Below are 17,515 nucleotides of genomic sequence, written 5' to 3'. Positions count from 1 at the left end.
TCCTACTGCCATTATAAGGCCACCATTTAGGAGTGTGTGGTAACATAACTGTTTGTGTCTAAAAATCTATTTTGACTAGGGAGCATGGTTGAGCATATGTGGTTTCTTCCATTCCAATTCTCACCCGCCTATCACAGATGAGAGCAGAGTCCAGGAATCTTGCATCAGACTCAACATGGAATAAAAGCAAAGGTGGAGTAGGGTTAAACGAAAGTACCATATTTTGGGGACTGTAAGACGCACTGGACCATAAGACACACTTAGGCTTAGAGGAGGAAAACAACAGTGTTTTGCCTCTGTGGGTCCCGTTTTTGCTCTCCCTGATGTCAGGAAGGTCAAAAAATGTGATGTGTGGTGGCTTTGGGTGGCCGAGAGTGGGCCCATTTTTGGCCTTTTGGGTGCCAGAGAGGGCAAAAACGGGATATACAGAGGTTTCAGGAGGCCAAAAAAAGGCACTCTATAAGATGCACAGACATTTCCACCTGAAAAATATGGTAATTGGTGGTCTTCTCCCTCCACCCCAACACGTACCTTCTGTTCCCATGTGCCCAGTTCACAAGTGCCCAATTTCTGCCCTTACCTTGCCATGGGTCAGGAGCCTATAAAGCATGAGGATGATCACGCAGGACCAGAGAACATCGAGAATATACACGAGCATCAGGAGGGCATTGAAGAAGTAGTAGCCAAAATAAGGCTCATGAGCCTCTGCCAAATGGTAAAATGTGCTGTAGAGAATCCTTGAGGAGGGAGAGGGGATGGAAAAAGAAAGAGGAAAATGGGTTATCTCCGCAGTACTTTTCAGGGCTGAGATAATCAATTGTGTTAGGAATTCAGGATATCCATTAGTGCTACAAAACAAGGACAGATGATCTGAACGGCATTTTAAATTGATTAAAATGGAAGTATTTTAATAGAGAATAACAGTGATTTAGAATGCAATGGAATGGAATGGAATGGAATGGAAGAGAAGGGAAGGGAAGGGAGGGAAGGGAAGGGAAGAGAGAGGAGAGGAGGAGAGGAGGAGAGGAGAGGAGAGTTGGAAGGGACCTTGGAGGTCTTCCAGTCTAACCCCCCGCTTAGGCAGGAAATGGATGTTACCTCCCAACTCTGGAAGTCTGATGGGTAAAATGCAGCTTGAAACTTCTACCTGTTTATAGCAGTTACAAGCTGAGATGGAACATAGAATAATAGGCTTGGAAGGTATCTTGGAGGTAATCTAGCCCAGCCTCTGCTTGAACAAGAGATTCTATACCATTTCAGACAAATGGCCACCCAGTCTCTTCTTGAAAGCCTCCAGTGATGGAGCACCCACAACTTCCGACAGCAAGTTATTCCATTGAATGATTGCTTTCACTGTTAGGAAATTTCTCCTTAGTTCTATGAATGCTTGTCTCCTTAGTTAGTTTTCATCCATTGTTTCTTGCCTTGCCTTTTGGTGCTTTGGAAAATAGTTTGATACCCTCCCCATCTTTGTAGAAGCCCCTCAAATATTGGAAGACCACTATCAAGTCACACCTAGTCCTTGTTTTCTCTAGAACAGACATATCCAAATCCTGCAACTGTTCTTCGTATATTTTAACCTGCAGCCCCCTAGTCATTTTAGTTGTTCTTCTCTTTACTCTTCCCAGAGTCTCAACATGTTCTTTATACTGTGGTGACCCAAACTGGATGCAGAATTCCAAGTATGGCTGTACTAAAGCTTTGTAAAGTGGTACTAACAAAGTCTCAGTATGGCCACATGTGGAATACTGCATCCAGTTCTGGTCATCACAATATGACAAAAAAACATGTCCCAAAGATGTGAGGGGGAATGTCACAAAAAGGTGGCACTGCAATTGTGTTGTCAAATTCCCGCTTTTGTATGCATTCCAGAAACATACTTGTAAGGGAAAAAGATGGCACGATTAAAGAGGAATACCACTGAGAAAATGATAAAGAGTGTGTTGCAGGTTTTCTGCCACTCCAGGTAGTTAAACACCTTTGCAGCCTGTGGAAAAAAAGAGAGAAAAAAACAGTAATTGTTGATATCTATGAAGATTCTCAGTCATCCAGGTGATGGCTGTCCCAAAGATGTTTTTTCAAGAGGCAACTGGACTTTCTGGTTTTTCTTTGAAGATGTTTTGCTTCTCATCCAAGAAGCTTCTTCCGCTCTGACTGGACAGCAGGGAATGGAAGGATTTATACTCCTTGCAGACAGCTGGTCATTTGTACCTTTTAGCAAGTCCTTGAGGCTCCTTAAAGGTTGAGCCACTTGGCTGCAGCCAAGAAAGCTCAACATACATTTGCATCACTCAGGTGACCCTGAGGACACAGATAAATCTATAGGTGATCTTAACAACTCCCTAAAAGAATGCAAATGACCAGCTGTCTGCAAGGAGTATAAATCCTTCCATTTTCCATCATCCAGTCAGATCTGAAGAAGCTTCTTGGAAAAGGAGCAAAAAGTCTTCAAAGAAAAAACAGACAGTCCAGTTGCCTCTTGAAAAAAAAAACTAACACTTTTGGGATAACAAATTGTTGAGTGGTAGAGGCTCCTGCTGTGAGAACACTTGACTTTCAGAATATGATGGCACATTTCTGTGGGTTTCAGCTGCAGCATCTGTATTCTATCTCCCACCAGGATCCTGGGAATTGTAGTTTGCAGAATACAAAAATGAGAAACCTGGACCAGCTTGCAAGCAAAGCCTGATGGAGATATCTTAGTCTCCCACAAGTGAGGGTTAGTTCATTTCCAAATATTTTGTGTTGAATACAGAACAAACATGCTTTCAAACTCAAAACTGGATATCTAAAATTTGAAACAATTTCAGCCCCAATTTTTTTTCAGGCTGCTTCTTTGTCTGAATTATTATTTTATTTTTGTATTTTTTCAACCTTCAAACAAGCCTTTCATATTGGGACTATAACATCAATTATTTAGCTGGTCCCAACACATCTGGCAGATCGCAGGCAAGGGAAGGCTGGTATAAATTCATCTCTAGATCTATTTCCTCTTTCCAAAAAACATGGATGAAGGTTTTTGTTTTTCAAAAAGAAAGAAAGGGGAAGAAAGTATTCATTTTTTTTATCTTAGGCTAGAGGAAGAGTGTTCATGAGTTTTAACTTACATACATCAGAATATCAGGAGCATCGTGTACAATCATGACAAGTGAACCGATAGGGATGAAATTGACACAATAGGAGAAGCCAGTGAGCAAGATGGCGCTTACATGGTGGACAATCAATGCATTAAAATCCTGCAGGAAGATGAGATAACTGGGTTATTGATTTTGTAGCTCCTCCAGGGGGCCCATACACCCCATTATGGGGAAGGGGTTTTGAGTGGAAGTAGACAACGTTGAGTTTCATTGCGTCATTGTTTCATAAATATTTCCTTACCTTTGAGAATCTTGTGAAGAGTATTGGAAATCCTTCCTTCCTTCCTTCCTCCTTTTCCCTTCCCTTCCCTCCCTTTCTCCCTTCACCTTCCCAGCAAAAAAGTATCTGGCTGCTACTGGGTGGAGGAATGTAGCAAGGGATTGCAAGACTGGCTGGGAAACTGTCACACAAAATTGAAAAGGAAGATCATATACTCTCATTAACAGCACAACACAGCAGTGCAGCAGCAGCCAGGAGCTCTGAAACAGGCAGAAGTTCATTGCTTCCAGATTTTGGGTGCATTCCATATGTTAGCCCATTTGAGGTAAACTGTTTCAGAAATTGTTGCCCTGTGATGTACTTAAAGGTAATACTGACAATATTTTTTGTAGCATATAATTTTGCATCTTAAGATGCACCAAACTAGCGCCCTTGTTTTGTTTTGTTTTACTTTTCCCCTTCATTTGATTGGTTGTGGAGTTTTCAAGTGAACTACCTGAGTTGCACTGGCCAGATGGGCTGCCACATAAATTAACCGAAAGGCATAAATGCTGGTACTGCACCAAAAGGAAGACACGCATTTCCTTCTGGAATCTGAATGGAGTTTTCCAACCAGCTGGACCACATTTCTTCTGCCAGAGCTCACTCACCTTCTGTTTGACGTCAAAAGGCATTGAGATAGCCAAGGACCAATACAAGGAGAACTGCATGAGGTAGTAGACATAAAGGCTTGGATGGAGAGGCTGCAATGGATAAATGAAGAGAAATGGTGTCATTTAATCCCAATTTTCAGCTTCCCAAGTGAAGACAATATCCTAGTACTGTGTTCATGGTGATTGGAGCATTCTAGGAGTTGAAGTCCACATGTCCAAAAGTTGTCAAGTTTGAGAAATACTGTGCTAGAGAGCCCCCATGTGCAAGGGGCTTTTCTTAACATTTCATTCCTGAAAAGGATCTACCCAGACCGATTTCTTTTTGTCCTGTCCTCAGGTGCTATAGAGAATAAATCTACCCTGTGATGACCCTTCTAGTCCTGGTAGACTGTTTCCAAGTCTCCCATCAGCCTTCTCTCCATTAGCCTAAACCAGAGGTGTCAAACTCAAGGCCCACGGGGTGAATCTGGCCTGTGGGGTGCTTAGATCTGGCTCGCAGGGCCACCCTGGAAACAGTGAAAATGGGCCACCCACTGCCAGCGAAAATGGACCCTGGGAGGGCCTTCACAAGCTCCATTTTCACTGGCAGAGGGTTGCAGGAGGCTGTTGCAGTTGGATATGGAGCTTGAGTGGGCCACAGCAAGCTCTGGTTTTGGTGGCAGAGGATTGCAGAAGGCTGTCACAGTTGGAAATGGAGCTTGGGAGCCCATTTTTGCTAACAGAGTGCTCAAACCGTCACAGGCAGACCCAACATGAGTGATGTTGAGCTGGTCATGCCTACCCCAGCCCCAAGATCAAACACACCCCTAATGTGGCCCACAATATAATCAAGTGTGACACCCCTGCCCTAAACATATATACAGTAGTTCCATTGGTCATTCGTCATGCAATTTATCCTCTGGACTCCATATCATCTTTGTTGCTCTTTGCTCACTTTTTCTAGGGCCTCAACATCTTTTTGGCATAATGATAATTAGAATGAGACATGGTATCTCAAATGTTAGCAATTCCCGCCATTTAAGTGTCATTCACAAATTTGAGGAACACCCCTTCCATATCTTCATCTAGGTCATTGATGAAGAAGTTGAAGAGCACTAGGACCAAGACAATATTTTGAGGTGCCACCACTGCATGGTTCTCTCTATCTAGACATTGTTCCATTGAGGACCACTTGCTGAGTGCAGTTGCAAATGCATCTGATGTTGATGCTGTCTATCCCACATTGTTCTGCCTAACAAGAAGGAGGTGATACTATATTAGAATAACAGAGTTGAAAGGGATCTTGGAGGTCTTCTAGTCCAACCTCCTGCCTATACCATTTTATTTATTTTATTTACTTATTTATTTTGTCAAGCGATTATTAGATTACAGGTATAAGTGTAAACATGGTTATGAATACATGAAATGGATTAGAATAAAAAAAAAAGAAACAATAGGACAGGGACGGTAGACACATTGGTGCGCTTATGCATGCCCCCTCTCAGGAAAGGAGTGATGTCAATAGTAGACTGTTTCAGGTTAAAGTTTTTGTGGTTTGGGGAAGAAACCACAGAGTCAGGTAGAGTATTCCAGACTTTGACAACTCTGTGGCTGAAGTCGTATTTCCTGCAATCAAGTTTGGTGTGGTTTACCTTGAGTTTGTATCTATTGTGTGCTCTTGTATTGTTATGGTTGAAGCTGAAGTATTCATTGACATGTAGGACATTGCAATATATAATTTTATATACTATACTTAGATCGGACTGAAGGCGGCTAGGTTGTCTAGGTCTAAAATTTCAAGTCTGGTGGCATAAGTTATTCTGCTATGAGTAGAGGAGTGGAGAACTCTTCTTGTGAAATATTTCTGGACTTTCTCAACTGTATTAATATCAGATATATAATGTGGGTTCCAAACTGATAAGTTGTATTCGAATATTGGTCTAGCAAATGTTTTGTATGCTCTAGTTAGCAGTCTGATATTACCAGAGAAAAAGCTATGCAGGATTAGGTTAGGATTAGTTTTAGACAAATTTGTATCCAATCTCTTCTTAAAATCTTCTAGTGTTGGAGCATTTACAACTTCTGGAAGCAAGTTGTTCCACTGATTAATTGTTCTAACTGTCAGGAAATTTCTATTTAGTTCTAGATTGCTTCTCTCCTTAATTAGTTTCCATCCATTGCTTCTTGTCCTGCCCTCAGGTGCTTTGGAGAATAGTTTGACTCCCTCTTCTTTGTGGTATCCCCTGAGATATTGGAACACTGCTATCATGTCACCCCTGGTCCTTCTTTTCTTTAGACTAGACATACCCAATTCCAGCAAATGGTCTTTATATGTTTTAGCCTCCAATCCCCTCATCATCTTTGTTGGTCTTCTCTGCACTCTTTCGAGAGCCTCAACAACTTTTTTACATCATGGCAACCAAAACTGAATGCAGTATTCCAAGTGTGGCTTTACCAAGACATTATAAAGTGGTATTAACACTTCATGTAATCTTGATTCTATCCCTCTGTTTACATAGCCTAAAATTGTGTTGGCTTTTTTGGCAGCTGCAGCATAAGGCTGGCTCATATTTAAAGGTTATAGTCTACTTTATCAAATGCCTTTCTGGAGTCTAAGTATACTATATACACAGCATTTCATTGGTCCACTGATTTAGTCATTTCATCAAAAGAAGGCAATAAGATTTGTTTGGCATCATTTGCCTTTTACAAATGCATGCTGACTTTTCGTAATCAATTTATTCATTTACAGGTTCCATTACGTGTGCCTGCGTTATCATCCCTATTAATTATAATTATGTCCAATATAGCTGTTGCTCCAGTTCCCTCCTCCATCTTTTGGATGATAAATTTGTCAGTTAGGAAAGTCAGAAAAGTCCAATGATTTTGCCCAGGGCATGCTGATGATTTCCTTACACTTGGCATCATGTGGTATTTCTTATTACTGCTTAATCACTTCCTTTTCAGCTGCAAGAACAGGAAAGAATTGAATTCCTAAAGCTTGGGCAAATGTCATGTTTGGAAAGTCAACATGGGATGGATTGCACTTTCACATTATTTTTGCAAAAGAGATTAGTAATTGATGCACATTTTTCCCTTGAAATGTTTATTCGAATGTCTCCTGATGACTCACCTTCAGTGGGAACCCAACCCAACATTCGCGGATGTTCCAGAACCAGGGTTTCTGCAAGAAGACACTGTTAATTAGTAATAGCATCATACCAGCCCACCAACACTTCTTTAGACCTGACATGAAGGGGAGGGTGGAAGAGAAAGGAGACCACAAAGCAACTGCAGTCACTAAGATATTAGAAAGAGTTGAAAAATGGACCCTTTTTTGCTCATCAAAAATGTATCACTAAATGTTAGGAGGTGGGAGACAGAGAAGGTCACACCCTGGATTATACAAGACTAGGATGGTTTTTTTTGACAATAACCAACAGAAGTAGGGAAAGTTGGCACTCACATCATAAAGGACAGCCAATCCCATGAAGACGAAAATGAGGGAGTGCACGGTTCTCCAGCTGGAAACCAATCAGAAAAAAACATGAGGGTCTTGGACAACAGGCTGGGCAATCCAGAGCTTCTAATGCTAGAAGGGAATACAAAGTCCAGGTGACAGAGGATTGTGACTGCTCCTCACTTCCACTTTCTAAACAATAACTTTTCCACCCTTTAGCCTTTCTTCTACTTGAACCCCTTGGTCCAGATTCTGATCTCTAGAACAGTTGAATAGATCTCTTCTCTTCCCTCAATGTGTTTAAGCCCACCTGGAGGTTTATCTGTGTCTTCAGGGTGACCTGAGTTATGCAAATGTAGGTGGAGATTTGATGGCCTCAAAAAAGGCATATGATCAGCTGTCTGCAAGGTGTATAAATCCTTCCATTTCCCACCAACCAGGCAGAGCTGAAGAAGCTTCTTGGATGAGAAGCTAAATGTCCTCAAAGAAAAACCAGAAAATCCAGTTGCCTCTTGAAAAAAAAACCTTTGGGACCCAACAGATGTGCTCTCTGACAACCTGTTGGGTCTTCCACTGGTTCGGAGGCCAAAACATATTGCTACCAGTAGTGTTAAGATGCTGAAGGGAGATGCTTTCCTTTGCATCACACAAATGGTCTTCTTTTTAAAAATATAATTTTAATAAATTTATCAAAATATAAAATGAAAATAGTGGAAAAATGGTGAAGGAAAAAGAAAAGAGAAAGAAGTGTCTTCCTTTTTTTTGGATAGGCCCAATGTTCAAGTCTCTCAAGATTTTTCTGGATCTTGAACCTATCTTCTAAAGTTTTTGCTATACTCACTAGCTTGTTCTCATCTGCAAATTTGATGAGTTCCCCATCTGTTCCCTCATCTAAAGCATTGATGATGATGTCAAAAAATACTGGACCCAAGAAAGAACCTTGGGAAACTGGACTGCATACCTCCCTCTGATATAGTTCCTTTGAGGACTAAATGTTGAATGTGCTGTATCAGCCAGTTACAAATCTCTCTGATGATGATGATGTCTATTCCACATTTTCCTCTCTTATCAAGTAGTAGGTTGTGGTCTACTTTGTCAAATGCTTTATTGAGGTCCTAGCATACTATACCCACAGCATTTTGCTGGTCCACTAATATAGTCATTTTATCAAAGAATGCAATAAGATTTGTTTGGCAAAATATGTTTTTGACAAACACATGTTGGCATTTAGTTAGAACTTTGCTTGTCTCTAGGTGTTCCCTGATTCACTGCCTGGTAATCTTTTCCAGTATCTTCACAGGTATTGAGGGCAGGCTGATAGGTCTGTAATTTCCTGGATCCATTTTTTCCTCCTTTTTTGAAGATGGGAACCACGTCAACTCTTTTCCAGTCCTCTGGTAGTTTCCCCAATGCTCCAGGATCTTTGAAGATACAGTTCAGTGATTCTGAGATCACATCTGCCAGCTCCTTCCGAACTCCGAACATGGACCACACATGAATTTCCCTGCCCCAAGAGTTTCCACTCACCTGGCTTCACAGAATTTCTTGGTTAAGCTGGGCTGGTTCTGATTCAGCCTGTATCGGAACCACCTCTCTACCTGTCTTGGTTGGAGGTCGCACTGTTTGGCTAAGCCACTGACTTCTTCCTGAATGTCAGGAGACAGAACCAGGTGAGAAAAGCTGCAAAGGCACTACAGGAGTCCATGACAAAAAACCATAGTGAGATAAGGAAAGATATAGGGGAAGTGAGAAATGATATGGGAGAGATGAAAGAAAAAAATTCAAAATACAGATTGAAAAACTTGAGAATTTCCAACAAGATAACAAAAAAATGAGCAGAGAATTCAGAAAATGGAAGAAAAATCAGAACAAGTAGAAGAAAAAGTGGATGATATTATAAATTATAAATTGACACAGGCAAATAGAGCTAGAAAACACCGTGATATTGTTGGAAACAGAAAAAGCTGCTCATTACCTGAGATTCCAGAATATAGTAGAGGAGGAGGAGAAAATGCAACCGGCCCCAATTTTTAATTTTTCCTCAATTTCTCTGTGTTATGAATACACATGCAGGATATGGGGAGGGAGAGAAAAACAGAGAGGTGGGTCCCCACACTTCTGACCTTTCAGAAAAGTGTGAAGACCTGGCTCTGACAACTTGTATAGGGCTTGAAGTGTGCCATGCAAACCTGGGGGTGATGAACACCTTAAAGGTGCACCATTCACCTTTCTATTTTTACCTTATTCTATCTTTATATTAGGCTCCTATTTTACTGATGCATTTTACTTTCCTATAATGTTTATGTCAACTTGTGAAGCATTTCTTTTTTTTTAAGTTTTATTGTTTTTTAAGAAAAACAAAGACAAACAAAACATAAAAACATCAACCCATCTTCCATATATATACATATAGTGTGTTGGTTGGTTTACAAATTGTTTTGTGCTTCCACTTCGTAGTCTTCAATTACAATTACGTTGTATATATTCTCATATTGTCAATCAAATATTCCTAAATCCTTCTTTTAGCAGCTGAATTAAATCTGTTTATGTTAATTTTAATCAGTTTTTTCTCTTCCATGTTTATCCTTTATAAGTAGGTTTAGCAGCTCTTGTAGATCTTGGTTCATGTTGTTCCTTAACTTCCACCTTTCCGCCTACTGCACCTTCTTCTTTTTCAGTCGCTATTTGGCAAACCTCTTGGAATTCAATTTGTGACATTTCTTTTTCTGTCTCTTCCTCTCTCCCTCCAAAGTATTCAGTATAAAATGATTCAGCTTTCTCAATCGAGTCAATTCTGTGTCTCTGTTCTTGCCATGTGAACATTAAACCTTCTGGAATCAGCCATCTATAATTCACCTCTTTTTTAAGTAGGATTTTAGTCAGGAATCAGTATTCTCGTCTCACTTCTCTCACTCTTCTGGGCACTTGTTTCAGGACCACAATCTCCTTAACTTTATATTTCAATGTTTTCTCTCTTGCCACCTGTAATATTTGTGTTTTAATAGCTTTCTTTGTAAATCTGATGTGAACTTCTCTTGGTAAGCTATTTCTCATTGCATATCTTGTGAAGACTCAAAAAAACTCATCTATTCCATCCATCATCTTCTCTTTGGTTATCTCCAGAGCTTCAGCCAAGATTTCTATCATTATATCGCTAAGTTTTGTCCCTTTTCTTCCTCTGTTTTGAAATCTGAGATAAAATTCTGATCTATCCATCTCCTATCTCAGCATCCCACTTTTATCTTGTTCAACCACTGTTAATCTGTCATCAATATTTCCAATCTTCTTATCTCTTTGTTTATCTTCTTCTTCAATTTTTTTGAATTTCTCATCATACTTCATCATCATTTGTTGAATATTCTCCACCTTTTCATCAGTTTTTTTCTATTTTCCTTTCAGTATGCTCTGTTCTTCCTTGTATGCTTTGAATTCCTTGCATTATCATCTGCAATGTCACCTTTTCCTGTTCTTTTTCTTGCTGTAACATTGTCTGTATTGTGCATTGTCCTCCATATGGTGAAGAGCAAGAAGTAGGAATTGAAGAACCAGCTGCTGTTAGTTTCCTGCTCATTTCAAACAATTCAAAATCTTCAGGTTCTTCTAGAGTCTAGATCTTAATCCATTTGTGAAATGGCCAATTGTAAATCCAAGTAAAAATAGTGGGAAAAAAGAAACAAGATAGAAAAAAAAAAGATTTCTTTAGGTTCTTGTATACCGTAATCCAATCAATTAGTTAAATAGCAGTAAAAGCTAAAAAAAGGAAGGAAAAAAAAAAACATAGAGAAAGGAAAAAAGTGTTAAATCTTGTAGAAGGCAGAAAAATAAAAAGTAAAAAAGTAAAAAGTAAAATGAATTTCTTCAGGTTCTTCAGCAACTTAATCCAATTAAAAAGTCTTAGGTATGAAAAAGTATACCAAAAAAAAATGAAGCCACAAAAAAAAAAAACCCAATATTGAAGGTAAATAAAAAATGCAGGAGAGGGAGAGAGAGAGAGAAAAAAAAAGCCTACTCCCTTCAAAAAAAAAGAAGGAAAACATTAATACTAAGACTTTTCCTTTAAAATAAAATGCAAAAGTAAAAATAAGCCTCCAAAAGCAAAAAGAAAGACAAAAGCAGGTTCCAAAAGTCCAGAGATCCAAATAACTATTACATATAATAAGCTGATAAGGAGGGGGTGTGAGGAATAGCCCAACTTTAAAAAGAGAAAAGGAACACGCTGCACCTATTTAGTTATCCAAGGCTTTTGTTAATTTTTATAGCTCTCTTCTCTAGAATCTTATCATCTTTTTTCTGTATACTTCAACACCAGACTTCAGCTACTGATAGAAACCCAGAAGAGTACCTGCAATAACACTCTCCCATGCTCTTCCCTCTATCTTATCAGACAGGCTCAAAGTCCTTGAAAAGAAGTCTGAATTCTTTCTCAATTTTGTCTGGTCAAAAGAGAAAAAATGAGAAACAATATTTCTAAGCCTCTAGTTGGCAGTGTTACAAACTTTTTTCTGTTTTCACTTTCCCCCTCCTTTTCCAAACAAATTATTATAAAAAAAATAATTAAAAAGGAAAAAGGGTTTAGGAAAAAAAAAAGGCTAAAAGGGGATCTCTAGCCTAAAATATTGTAAAGACAAAAAAGGCGAAGAAACAAAAATGAAAAATAAGATAGAAAAAAAGACCAGTCCAGTTCAAAGTAAAAAATCGTACACAAATAGTCCAGCAAAAAGAAAAAGAAAAAATTAATTTGACTTCCCATTTAAAATCGTGGCTTAATTACTTCTGTCTGAGATTTTACAGATTCTTTCTTTTCCTTAGGGTGTCCTTTTAAATCTTAAAGTAAAGAAAAACTTCTCACCAAACTGGCACATTTTCTTTTTCTATCCTCTTCTGTTTCGGAGCTGTCCCAACTTCAGCAGCTTTAAAGGCTGCCTCTTTGCCGCTGGCAAAAAGAGCTTCTCCTGGATCTACCAGGGACTTTGCAGTATCCCTGGGATTGACAGGATGTGCTTTATACATTCACCATCTCTTTGGGATGGTTTATATCCTTTTGGACTGTCCAGGAGCAAAGATATCGGCAGCGATGTCAGATCTCCCAAGATCGCATGCCGTATCTTCGCAATACCAGCTCCGCCCTCTCTTTCATATGATGTTTATGTCAACTCGTGAAGCATTTCTGACCTGCTCTCAAGTTGCCATAGGCCAGGGGGGTGGGGAATGGAACCTCACAGTTGCATCAAGGAACTTGCATTTCAGTCAAAACAAAGCATATTCCAGCTGGGAACGTCAAGGTCATCTCTAAGGAGACCCACAGTGGACAGAGGGTGTGATTTCTACAAACTGCAAAATTGCTTCATTGGTGAATGTGACTGATGACACATCTTCGGGGGAGGAGGAAACAGGGTCAGAGCCAAAGAGCAAATTAAGTGAGTTCAGAGTAGGTTTCATTTGGTCCATGCCAATGTGAAGTTCCTAATAAATAACTGGATTTCTTTTGAAGTTGGCCTGAGGCTCATGATTTAATTAAGGCATCAGTCGGAACCCTGACAGTTTATCCTCTGAGCTGCAAACTACCCATTGTCCCTCTGAGAGTAAGATGAGTGGATACCAACCTGCAAATTTGTGGAGAAGAAACTCACCTTTTGGGGATTTTTCCTCCACTTTGTGTAAAAAGCTTCCAGGATTGGGTTTGGAGAAGGTTTCCTCCTCACCTTTTCTTGCAAACCCAGTTTTTTGCTCAAGGGGATGGCAATTTTCCTGGAAAAGGCAACAGCTTCAGTCAGGCAAATGAACACTGGCTAAAAGTAAGGCTCTACACCAGGGATGTCAAACTTGTATTGTCACATTGACTTTTTTCCCTTAGGGATGGTCAGCACATGCTACATCCAGCCCTTGGGCCCAGAGTTTGACACCCCTCTTCTACACTTTGGCAGGAAAAATCAAATGTATAGGTACAGTTTAGGTGAAACTTGGCTTAATGCCAGTAATTGTGAGAGGGATCTCAAAGTCCTGGTGGACGATCACTTAAACATGAGCCAATGGTGTGCAGCAGCCACCAAAATAGCCAATGCAATCCTAGGCTGCATTAATAGAGGCATAGAATTATGATTACATAATGTTCTGGTACCACTTTACAAAAGGTGCCAGATTTTGACCTTCCTCACCAGCATTTGTCAACTCTGAACAGGATACATACCCAACATGGTGTCTGCCAGGACTCATTGTTTAAGTGGGGTCTGTTGTGGTTCGCTGGAAACCAGCACAGACAGCAGAGGTATTGGACAGTGAAGATGAAAGGGAACTAGTCAGGGAGTCTGGAGAGGACTTGGATGAGGGTCCTGCATCCAATGCAGGGATGGGGTCAAGTCCATGTGAGAGCGGGGTGCTGCCTTTGGAGCCTTTAGAGTCTGGCAGCAGTGAAACAAAGGACCCAGGGGAGCCTGTTCCCAGCGCACGTGTGCACAAAGCTGCTAGAAGGTGAGAGCAGCTGAAGTAAAAGGGGTGACTTGGGGCTAAGGCTAGGAGGTGATTGCCCCTCCCATAAGGGATAAAAGTCAGACCTCAATGACAAAAGCTTCGCAGGGAGCAAAGCAGTTCAGTAATCTCCAAGTCCTTCGTGAAGCTCTGTACTCTGGTTGTTTTTTTCTGGGTTTTTGGGTTGGTTTATGTTATGCCTTAATTGGATGTCTGTTTGTTGGCAGCATTCTACAGCACTGAAAAGTGTGCTCTTATCTGGAGGAACTATGTAGAATTAGTTTTGGCTAGGAATGCAAGTAATTTCAGGTGTCACATTAAAATAGGTTTTACTTTTAAAATCAGTTTGTGTTTTATTAAGTTTGACAAAGCTTGGGTCAGAACAGGGTCTTGTCTCTACCCCTCAGTGTGACTGTCTGGTGCTCCTCAACAAAACATCCATCACATGTGTCTGAATGTCCCTCAAGAACTTACACTGGCCCAACGTCTGATTTTTGCAACATGGAGCACCCTGTCCTTGAATGGCTGGGTGTACTGGACACTTGAACCACTATAAGTCATGTATTTGCCATAGGCTAAATAAAATAAAAACCACTTTACAAAGCCTTAGTAAGACCACAATTGGAATATTGCACCCAGTTCTGGTTGCCATGATATAAAAAAGATGTTGAGGCTCTAGAAAAAGTGCAGAAAAAAATTAACAAAAATGATTAGAGGTCTGGAGGCTAAAAGATATGAGGAACGGTTACAGGAATGGAATGCCTAGTCTAATGAAAAGAAGGACTAGGGAAAACATGATAGCAGTCTTCCAATATTTGAGGGGCTGCCACAAAGAGGAGAGGGGAGTTCAATCTATTCTGAAGGCAGAACAAGAAGCAATGAATGGAAGCTAATCAAGGAAAGAAGCAACCTAGAACTAAGGAGAAATTTCCTGATGGTTAGAACAATTAACCAGTGGAACAGCTTGCCTCCAGAAGCTGTGGGTGCTCCATCACTAGAGGCTTTCAAAAAGAGACTGTTGAGGTAATTCACCATTAGGAGAATGAGTGTGTACAGGGAGACGTATTTGAGAGTAGTGTTTGAACAATACACCCACAGCACAGAGATACGCTGTACAGTAAATGTAGGTTTTTACTTCCAGAAACATTTAGGCAAAGTTCAAAATAAGCAGTCCAAAAGAATTCACAGGATAAATCAGTCAGTTTTTAGTCCAGGGATAATCCAATAACAAAGTCCAATGTCAAAAACAGTTCAGTATCAGACTTATATCAAATCCAGGAATATCAGTCAATTAGAAAAAATGGAGGAATGGCAATACTCTCCAACAGAAGGAAACAGAGATACACTCATACTCTCTTCTGACACCCAGGTTTCTGGTTCCATCTTATGGCCGTTTGAGAAGCCACACCCAATTACAGTTTTGCATTTTCTGAAAGAGGCAGTATTAAAATGTCTATCCTGGTTTATATATTTCCAACCCAAATACCTGTTACGTGACTTATATTCCTAACAGAGATTAGACAGTCATTTACCTGAAATGGTATTGGGTCTTCTGCTCAAACAGGGGGTTGGACTAGAAGACGTCCGAGATCCCTTCCAACTCTCATTATTCTCAGTTCTCTATTCTAAATTTAAAAGGTCCTTGGCTTTCTTGTTCCATGGTCCATTCAAGAAGAGGCACATGAAACCAATGCAAAGAACATAACCGGCATTTTTAAAAAGTATTGAAATCTAACAAACTAATAATAAAAAATAGTTATACCGGAATGAAATAATTTTTAAATAATAGTGATTAGAATAACACTTAAAAAAACTGATAATATTAATATGCAGTAGCACAAATTCAACCTTTAACCTATTTAAATTGATGGATTAAATACTTGACAGAGAAGAAACATATTGCTCTGTATTCTTCACTGTAAGGACATTTAGAAAATGGACGAAGAGCATAAATTCCGTTTCCGGCCTCCAGAGGGCTTTCGGAGGCCAGAGAGGCCATTTTTGCCCTCCCAGAGATTTGAGGAAAGCCTCTGGAGCCTGAGGAGAGTGAAAAATGGGCTGAGGAGAGTGAAAAATGGAGGTTCTGGAAGCCTGGAAATGGACCCATTTCCAGCCTCCAGAGGGCTTCCGGAACTCAGGGTGGCCTTTTTTGCCCTCCCAGACACTCGAGGAAAGCCTCCAGGAGCCTTGAGAGGGTGAAAATGCTGACTAGGCCACGCCCACCCAGCAACCAGGCAGAGAACTGGTTGCTAAAATGTTTGAAGCCCACCCCTGCTAATATCCTAAATAGAAATAGAGCCCAGTTTGGAGTGGGTTGCCCTATTCCAAACAGAACCAGGGTTTAATTTGGGCATCATCCTAGGCTTGTGGTTCCTGGTTGATGAACAGGTAACAGCCAAGTCCAAGAGGGCCTTTGCCAACCTTCATGTTGGACCCCGATTGTGCCTTTTCCTGGACTGGGAAGCTAATACAAGCAACAAGCAATGTCAGACATAGTAATATTGTGACTGTGCTTTCCAGACAGTTTATAGTTAATTGGGAATTGGGATAGATAGTTAGTTAGGAATTGGGATCTGTTCTCTTAAGGGAATGCATTGCAGTTAAGGCATCCTGGGAAATGTAGTCCATGTCATGTGGTCACATCTATAATCCTGATTGGTCATTGAATTAACCCTTGGTAGGCTGGGGGAGGTTCCTTCACTCTTGCCTGGACCCCAGCGGCGTGCTGGTGCCTCACCTCCTTGGTCCTTTGTTATGGGGATGAAAAGATCACTATCCTTTTACATTATGAATTCAGCTATGCAAAGATTTGGACATTGAGATGAATCTAGATGTAACCGTGAGTTATATATGAGGATATCTGATGAACCAATAAAGAAACTTTGTATGGATGCCTTTCTAGAGTTATCTGTCTGCCTTTATACATTCAGTCAGTAATTATAAAGGACAGAACAGTGGCATCATACATTCTGTCACTTCTTCGTATTTTGTTTCAAATTTTAATAAAAGATAATATTTGAGCCAAAACACATTCTCCATTCATACATAATTCTATTTCAAATTTAGTATTATCATGTTCAAAAATGAAATCTGCTTTAAACTTGTCTAGTAATTGTACACAGGAAAATTAGTGAAATATATATCCTTTGGGTATCAAATCCCCCCTTAATTCTATTTTGAAATCTCCATAGAAAAATTCTACATGGTGGTGATGGCCATATTTTCAGACACAATCTAAGTTTATATCTGTTCTATGTCTTCCATATGGAACATTATACAGTATAATGTTCTGATAATATATAATATATAATATAATAACTGATAACATATATCTTGTATAAACTCTCTGTGCATTATACTTATATTCAATATGTTCATAAACACTCTGTACAGTTGTATATATTCCTTCCATAGATATACATTCTGTATATTCATAGATATTCTGTATATCCCTATATAGTTAGATATCTATCTGTCTGTCTGTCTGTCTGTCTGTCTATCTGTCTGTCTATCTGTCTATCTATCTATCTATCTATCTATCTATCTATCTATCTATCTATCTATCTATCTATCTATCCTTCATTGTTGTTTTGCACTTCTG

At 39.9% G+C, this 17,515-nt stretch overlaps 1 protein-coding gene and 1 long non-coding RNA gene across 15 annotated transcripts in view; one reads left to right on the top strand and one right to left on the bottom strand.

The window, feature by feature from the left end:
• LOC148128314 (uncharacterized) overlaps positions 1–17,515 on the top strand; it is a 74,329-nt gene that overhangs the window by 33,300 nt on the left and 23,514 nt on the right. The gene's annotated exons all lie outside the window — the stretch shown is intronic.
• Positions 1–17,515, bottom strand: part of LOC113452954 (ceramide synthase 4-like) — a 35,674-nt gene that overhangs the window by 9,164 nt on the left and 8,995 nt on the right. For all 14 annotated transcript variants that reach the window (XM_087922538.1, XM_087922541.1, XM_087922540.1 and 11 more), the window contains 8 exons: positions 13,080–13,197; positions 8,977–9,095; positions 7,456–7,513; positions 7,123–7,173; positions 4,008–4,100; positions 3,108–3,236; positions 1,881–1,987; positions 581–737 (listed from right to left, as the gene is read on the bottom strand). In XM_087922538.1, coding sequence (XP_087778664.1) covers positions 581–737; positions 1,881–1,987; positions 3,108–3,236; positions 4,008–4,100; positions 7,123–7,173; positions 7,456–7,513; positions 8,977–9,095; positions 13,080–13,197 — 832 coding nt within the window. The remainder of the gene's footprint in view (positions 1–580; positions 738–1,880; positions 1,988–3,107; positions 3,237–4,007; positions 4,101–7,122; positions 7,174–7,455; positions 7,514–8,976; positions 9,096–13,079; positions 13,198–17,515) is intronic.

Source organism: Pseudonaja textilis, chromosome 1 (genome assembly GCF_049901715.1).
Source record: "Pseudonaja textilis isolate UNSWEBS1 chromosome 1, rPseTex1.2, whole genome shotgun sequence".
Lineage (NCBI taxonomy): Eukaryota > Metazoa > Chordata > Lepidosauria > Squamata > Elapidae > Pseudonaja > Pseudonaja textilis.
The sequence above is the reverse complement of the archived record's forward strand: the minus strand, read 5'-3'. Positions and strand labels throughout refer to the sequence as shown.